The 8,582-nt window shown below is 40.0% G+C and overlaps 1 protein-coding gene across 1 annotated transcript; it reads right to left on the minus strand.

Moving 5' to 3' along the window:
- Positions 1-513: 513 nt before the first annotated feature.
- Positions 514-8,289, minus strand: LOC127571738 (receptor-transporting protein 3-like). Its single transcript, XM_052018398.1, has 3 exons — positions 8,154-8,289; positions 2,747-2,932; positions 514-968 (listed from the first exon to the last, which is right to left on the minus strand). The coding sequence occupies exons 2-3, from the start codon at positions 2,917-2,919 to the stop codon at positions 641-643; spliced, it is 501 nt and encodes a 166-aa protein (XP_051874358.1). The 5' UTR covers positions 2,920-2,932; positions 8,154-8,289; the 3' UTR covers positions 514-640.
- Positions 8,290-8,582: the final 293 nt, after the last annotated feature.

Here is an 8,582-nt window from a genome sequence, read left to right on the forward strand (position 1 = left end):
GAGCTGCAGTGCTTAGGTGATTTGTGCAAGCTCAGAGGCTGAGCTTCAAGTCATCATTAACTTACTGAAGCATACGAGAGGACGTGCCTTGCAGTCAACATCTGCCAAGCAAAGGGCCTCTGCCAGACTGTACAAAATTGGCCTCTGACAGGTCCCACCATGTGGTCGACTCTTAATTGACCTCAAAATGGCTTAGTAATCCTCTCAGTTTCGGAGGTGGTGAAGGATGAACAAGTAATGAAATTAAAATTAAGTATAAGTACTGATACATTGGACTGGACCAAGATCCAATGTGTGCTGCAGTTCAGTGAGAATCCATTGCCTGCCCACTCTCTGATGTAAATAAGATTCAGTTTGTTGCCTGGACCATTCTTACTAACAGTATTTTTTACTGAAATTTTTTTTTAGATTGTTTAATATTACCATCCTAAATGCAGCAAAGACTGTAGGGAAAAAGTGGTTATTTTTTTACTATGCTAATGGTTGTGGTGCATTTGGAAGATCTTGTGTTGGTACTTATACAAATGTTCCTTTTATTATCAAATTGAACAGTATACCTGATTATATTTTGGCTAATTATAAAAAGCAGAATTTTTACCCCAAGCTTACTTGCAGTTATGATTTTACTAGCTTCATTAATTTAGAAACTGCAGATGCCCAGGCGGCAGGCTTCACAGTATGCTGTTTCATGAGGTTTAGTTTTCCGTGGTATCAGGTCTCTAACTTTGTCGTCTACATCAGGGAACTTGTAGCAATTTTTGAGGATTTTTGAAATAAGCCTGTCAAACACTTGGTTCATTTGGGTGGAATCAACCTGTGGTTTATGCAGACGGGGGTTCATGCATTCTCGGCATTGCTGTCGGAAGGGGCGAAGCAAAACTAATCCACTCTTCTTTGTCAGTCGGTAATGAAACAAAATAATCGCACGAGCTGAAGACCATGAATTTGAACAAACATTACAGGTAAATCTGTTGAAGATAAGAGGAGGGTAGTTAATGTTGTTGAAAAATGTGAAATTTCACATTTGAAATTCATCTACTGTAATTAGAACAATTTCATAATACAAGCTCACATCTGTGTGACATGCACTTAAGCATCAAGAAAAAAATGATGCTGGAAATTTAAAATGAGACCAGAAAATGCTAGAAACACTCAGTAGGTCAGGCAGCATCTGTGAAGAGAAAAAAACAGAGTTAGCGTTTCAGATTGATAAGCTTTCATCAGTAATGGGTATTTCCAGGATTTTCTGTTTATATATGAATTTAAGCATGCTGTCTTCCATATATATTCACCACATATTAACATTAGATTAACCCATAAACATGTGAAAACGTAGATACACTAGACAATGATATTAATTATAGTCAAACAAATGCAAGTCCTGCTTTTACTATACAAGGACTTGTCTATGCTGCATTTAGAAGACCCTGCTTAGTGTGGACACCACAGCTCAGGGAGGATATGTGGGATTGGAGGAAGTGCACATTAAGCAGCTTCCTCTGCTCAATAATGAGTATTTGCTGGCAGGATAGAATGATCACCACTCAGATCCTCAAGTATGCAAGCACATGCAGCTGCAAGGAAATCAAAACACAACTTGGGTGAACTAGACATGTCATAGAAATAATAGACCGCCACCTCCCAAAACAGCTTATGCAGGATGCTGAAGGAGGGCAGCAGAAAGAAGTGTCGTCCATGTAAATACCTCAAATACAATCTGAGCTGGCACCAGTCTTGAGGTGAAAATGGCTCAGAGCAAGATTCATTGACTGTCCTCGACGAGATCAATGTACAAAGGTTTTATGTATCTCTAGGTTGCACGTGAAAATCACTGAGAAGCTGCATCATTCAACATCACAATTACAAATTTCTCTTGCCCTCAGTGCAAATGACTCCGTGTTTGAGAGTTAGGACTTGTATATCGCCACAGATAAGATTTGTGACAATTTTGCTAATTTCGTGAGTGATGAACTATTGAGCTCAAAAGAGTTAAGTTGGGGGGAGATATCGCACAGACTTGGGTTAGATTCCATATGAACTGGATTGTTAAGTGGTGATTTGATCAAAGATTTCCACGTTTTAAGGGGAAATGAGAGGAGCTGTTTTTGCTGGCTGGAGAATCAGAGTCTAAACATAACACTTAAAGCCAGGTCTTTTAAGAATGAAGTTAGGGAACACATAAATATTAAAGTTAGTAGGAACTTGGAACTCCCCTCTGCAAATGGCAATTGATGCAACGTCAATTGTTATTTTAAAATTTGAGATTGGTAGATTTTTGTTAATCAAAGCTACTGGGGGAAATAATGTGTAGATGGATATATGGAATTAGGTCACAGATCAGCCATAATCTTCATGAATGATGGGACAAGCCTCAAGTAACTGGACGGCCTACTCCTGTTCCTATATTCCTATGTTACACTATCCACACTGTAAAAATATTAAAGGACCCATCCAAAGGAATGAGCTTATATATCTTACATGTTACGTCAATGTTTCATTATTTTTGTAGGACATTTCACATCTGATATTTTATTATGTGGATGATAGGGAACCATTTGTATGCATTCAAAAAAGTATCCATAACACATTCCAAGGACTCCTATTGTGAACCTCAGCCATCAGGGAGAATATTTTGTCTCATTCCCATTTGCTTTATACCTAGGGCAACAATTTTATGCCGAACATTTTTTCCATAAAATACCCCATTTCAGTTGTACATTTAGCTCCCAAATATGTATTGCCTTACTTGCCAAATGATGATGTTTTATATATCTTCCAACCTTCTGCTCTTTTCTGAACAGTCAGTTCCGCTTGGAGATTATAATTGAAATTCAATGTCCACCTTTCATGAAATCTCTCTTCTTCTATACAGGTGGTGAAGTGGGTGATCCAAGGGTTTGTTCCAGGAACTTGTGACATTCTCTACTGTATGCTAATATTTAAAAAGAGGGGAAAAAAATCATGTGTACACATGAGATGCATAAGCGAAAGGTGGGCTCTTAAATGAACCAATCCTGCACTTCCAGTGGAGAGCTGTTTTGTCATAAAATAGGAGCTGCAGTGCTTTTGCTGTTGTCACATCCCTCTCCAGCTGCGATTAAGCTGGAGAGGGGGCAGAAGGGACTCACAAGGATGTTGCTGGGACTGGAAGTCTTGAGTTGTAAGGAGAAATTGAATAAGCTGGACTTTTCTCCCTGAAGCAAAGGAGGCTGAGGGGTGACCTTATAGAGGGTGATTAAAATTATGAGAGGCATGGATAGGGTAGGTAGTCACAGTCTATTTCCCAGGATAGAGGAGTCTAAAACTAGAAGGTCTCGGTTTAAGGTGAGAGGGGAAAGATTTAAAGGGGCTCTGAGAGGAAGTTTTTCACATGGAGGGTGATGGGTAAAAGAACGAGCTGTCAGAGGAGGTGGTAGAGGCAGGTACAACTACAATTCTTAAGATCATTTGGACAGGAAATGTTTAGGATGTAGGCCACATTGCAGGCAAATGGGACTAGCGTAGGTAGGCATCTTAGTTGGCATAGATGAGTTGAACTGAAGGACCTGTTTCTATGCTGTATAACTCTATGAATCTACATCCATGCAAGTGCAAGTTCAATTCCCTGCTTGGAACAAAGGGCCAATAAATTTACCCCAGGGGTGTGAAATAAGTCATTAAAAAATGAATGAGAAAAGAAACGGGGTACTGAAGATCTTTGGGATGTTAGCTAAGCAGTTGGAGACCACATCTGCAGTGAATTTAACTACTGAACCTGCCCAAGTGTGTAGAGTCAACAGGTGGACTCCTTGTTTGCTGCTTCTATCTTCACTTCCAAGTGCATGTAGCAGACAGCAACCTGGTGTAGGTAGTCATGGAATCTGGCCTAACATTGCTAGAACTGAGGGAAGGGATATCCTCAATGCTCCCTTCTTCCCTACCCGACCTCAAAATATTTGAGACTACCATTATCCCTCCCCCTACCCTGCCTTCTCTGAACTTTATAAGAAGGTGATAGTAACCCAAAGAATATTTTTCCTTTGGATCTTCATGCGTCTAGGTTGTTCCTAAGACTTGAATCAACTCAAAAAGATCTCCCCCTGCATTCATGAGGTAAGTACACATCATTATATGGTGTAACTGCCTTTGAAATTACGACAGGCTCAACTGAGGAGTGAAGAAAGTTCTGTCTCATGGTATTGTTTCTCTTGGAGGATCAACTTCCCACCTTATGTCAATGATCCTACAGGGGCAGAAGAATGAATGACTGTTTTGGTGGGCTTCCCCAAAAGTTACTGCTGGATTCAATGGAAGAAGCAAAAAATAAATTAGTCCCAAAACCCAATGGGCAAATTAAAATTGAAACACTCATTCAAATTAATTACATAGCACAGGCAATTTCTTCTCTACTGTAGGCTTTTATTTCAGCATGATGACATATGAATTTTATGTCATAAGATCTTATTCAATATTGTATTTGTATAGTGGGACCCAAAGTTATATTAGACCACAAGACACAGGAGAAGAATTAGGCCATTCAGCCCATTGAGTCTGCTCCCCCATTTGATCATGTCTGATTTATTTTTCCCTCTCACCCCCATTCTCCTGCCTTCTCCCCGTAACCTTTGACACCCTTACTAATCAAGAACTCTGCTTTAAACATACCCAATGACTTGGCTTCCACAGCCGCCTGTGGCAATGAATTCCACAGATTCACCACCCTCTGGCTAAAGAAACTCGTCCTCATCTCTTTTCTAAGAGATAATAGATCTAAGACATCCTGCCTAAAGTTTTATCTGATCTCTTTTAAAGTCTTGACTGCTCAAGTTGGTGAGCGTAATATTTGTTTATACCTAGGAACCTCAGCTCCAAGCCAAACCAGGTCAATGGGATAAAGGCTCCATCTTCACCTGGTTGTAAATTTCCTACTTGAAATGGTATTGGCAATCTTCATCCAACATTAGACTACATAACTCTACAAAACAAATTTGACCTTAAATGTAAAAGTGTAATTGCCTCAAGTTACATAAGATATTTATTTATTAGTCATATGTACATCAAAACACACAGTGAAATGCATCTTTTTGCATTACTGAGAATGTGCTGGGGGCAGCCCGCAAGTGTCGCCACTCTTCTGGCGCCAACATAGCATGAATAACCAGATTTATCAATTTTGTAATCTGGTATTGTGGAATATAAATAGCGATTGAATTTTTCAGTTTCACATTTAGTTAAGTTCAGGCTGTGTTCTTTGGTTTAGTAAATTCAGACATTTTCTGTTATTAAGAGAAACTTAATTTGAGAGATGCAATTTTTTGGGTCTCTACAATCAAGATGAAAGCCATAATAATAACAATTACAGACTATCTCAGGCTTTACCTTAATTATTTCTTTGATTAAATTTTTTCTTCATGTAATCACAAACATCTTTTGTTTTTTGCCCATTCCTGTCCATGCTTTTACTTTTCTGGCATTTTTCACCACTATCTCAGCACCAACCAGAAAATTTCACAATAAGATCAGTCCATAGTCTTCATGAACATTTTGGAAGCCACAAGTAACATCCTTGAGCAATATGAATGCAAAATCTAAATTACATATGTTGATATTTATTGGGGATTTATGAACAAAAGAAATAAGATTTACCAGGTACACTTTTGAGGGTGTTTCTTCAGTTAAGTCAACAGCGTCAATTTTAAAATTGCTGGTTGCACTGAGACCAAATGGTTAGGCAGTTAAAATGTCCCGATAAGAAATGAATTGTGCACTGTGTTGGTGTGTGTAAGGTCACACCTGCTGCTTTCAATTGAGTTGGCCCATTTAGATTAATTAAATATGTTCACTGTACATCTTTTTCACAACTGCACCTGTGGAAGTGCAGAACTGAGACTGCAACAGCCATGAATGGGTTGTCTAGTTCTAAAGAGATACTTCATCTTTATTTAAAGGTAGATCTTGTGGATATGGGCTTGAAACAGGATCATGTGTCGGCATTCAGACACTCAAGTATGTCCCATGGCTTAACTGTACTTCAACTTTATTAATTTGCCTATCTTTCAATACATTTATCCACATCTGCCAGTTTCTGCTTTGAATATTTCAGCCGACACAACCATAGTTCAGTATGCTGAATCATTGCCACTTTAACAAGACTGTTGATAGGTTGAGCGAGCTAGGGCTTTTCTCTTTGGAGAGAAGGAGGATGAGAGGTGACTTGATAGAGGTGTACAAGATGATAAGAGGCATAGACTGAGTGGACGGTCAGAGACTTTTTCCCAGGGTGACAATGGCTAACACGAGGGGACGTAATTTTAAGGTGATTGGAGGAAGGTATAAGGGGGATATCAGGGGTAAGTTTTTTTACACAGAGTGGTGGATGCGTGGAATGCACTGCCAGCAGAGGTTGTGGGGGCAGATACATTAGGGACATTTAAGAGACTCTTAGATAGACACATGAATGTTAGAAAAATAGGGGGCTATGTGGGAGGGAAGGGTTAGATAGATCTTAGAGCAGGATAAGGTGTCGGCATAACATTGTGGACCGAAGGGCTTGTACTGTGCTGTAGTGTTCTATGTAAGTGGCATGTCATTTTGTGGTGGTATTGCTTCATGACAGTTCAGAAAGGGGTACCCTTTGCTGGCATTCGCAATGTCCGCTAACAAGCCCTGGAGTTTGAGAGAGTTAGTTTCTAGTGCCTGTGCCACCTCTCTCCAAGTTGGCAAACCTGATGGCATCCATGGCCAAGAGTCCACTATCTGGAATATGGATTTCACCCTTATTCTGTGCACCAAATGGCTGCTGCATGTAGTGTGCATGGTTTATTGGGTGACCTGAAGAAAAAAGTCACTAAATAGTTGTAAAGCACATGTAACATATTGCCAGGCTGATGAATGCAGAATGTGCTGTTTATGATAGCAGCTGCCTGCAGAGATCCCAGCAGCTACATCATTGTCTCCAAGAACATTGTGAAGCTGATCGGAACGTTGGCAGACATGGAACAGCAGTAGAAGAGGCTGGAGGGAGGGAAGGTGGTGGGAAACTGGAGGGAGAGGAGACTGTGAATCATCTCTTTGTCTGGCCACCAACACCACCCCCGTCCCAGCCATCATGCATACTGATCTAATTCCCATGTTACAGTGGCCTCTTGCTCATTCAAGGAATGGGGTCATTATGTCGGGAAGGATTGCAGCATTAATGAGGAAAAGGAGACTCAGCAATGTTATATCAAAAATGTTGAGCCATTGAACCTGAGTTTGAGATGTGCATACAGCAAAATATCGATGTCCTAGTTGAGACCCTTTAATTTACATTTGCTCACCGACTTGTTGAAGACTTTGCTCCTCGCCTTACAAGGAGCAACAAATGAAGATTATACTTCGCACATTATTGCTCCCATTTCTGTCAGTAAGGCAGAGATGAGCATCATGCACATTGATGATATCATCTTGTGCATGAATAATGCCAGAAAAATATCAGCCCACTAAAATGAATATCACTTGGACATCATTAATCCAATTTCCCATTGAAAATGTGCGCTATTATGTTGGAATAGGTATAAAATAGCTTTTATATGTGATTGGCAAAGAATGCAAATTGTTTCGATTTCTAGGCATTCATTTTCTATGTAACAAAATGACAGAAATATTACACTGAACATGGAATTCTCCCACTTTAAGTAATCCCCACAACCCCCCCCCCCAACCATGCCTCTTCTTTTCTTCCCTTTCCTAGCCTCTCTTTTTTCTACCCCTTTTTTCCCTCCTTACCTTTGACCCATCCCCCAGTGGATCTGCTCTCTCCTCCTCCCCCACACCTGCCTACCTGCCTATCACTATCTCTTACCTGCATCTACCTATCACCACATTGTGTCCAGCCTGCCTCCCCTCTTCTGTCCACCTATCACTACTCTGCTTTTCCCTCCTATACTGTATATTGGGCTTCCCCTTTTCTTATCTTCAGTCCTGAAGAAGGGTCCTGACCTAAAACATTGACCGTCTGCTTTTCTCCACGGATGCTGCCTGGCCTGCTGAGTTCCTCCAGCATCATAATATTTTTCATCTAGATATTCCAGTATCTGCTGTCCTTTGTTTCTCTAGAAATATTTCTCATTAGATAGAGAAATGAAAGTAAAAAGATCACATCTGGAAAATTATAAGAGAACAAATGTCCTTACCCTTCACTGCCAATGTTTCTTCCGGCAGAGTGAGTCAAATAAATCTGTAAAGAAATTGCCTTTGCTAAATGATGGATTGAACTGTTTTGTTCTGGAGAAGAGTTATTCACTTGTTGAAACACATTCGGAAAGCCAGAGTGCTGGAGTAAGTTTCACTTTGCTTGCGTAATTTCCAAGAAATCACATGACAATAAAGTCTGAGCCATAGTTTAATTCGATTTCACTTTCCAGTATAACCTTAAGAGGGCAAACTTTGGCAACATCGGGCCTTATAAACTAATCATCTCAGTTGGAAATTAATGAATGACATTGGCTGCTTGTTTTACACTGCCTGGTTTTACTTTTCATTGACTTTAGTGGAATGTGAAATTGGGTGTTGCAGGGATGGACTAGTTCAAAGTTGACATTAATATCATACCTTCCATCTGT

Source organism: Pristis pectinata, chromosome 6, assembly GCF_009764475.1.
Source record: "Pristis pectinata isolate sPriPec2 chromosome 6, sPriPec2.1.pri, whole genome shotgun sequence".
Taxonomy (NCBI): Eukaryota; Metazoa; Chordata; class Chondrichthyes; order Rhinopristiformes; family Pristidae; genus Pristis; species Pristis pectinata.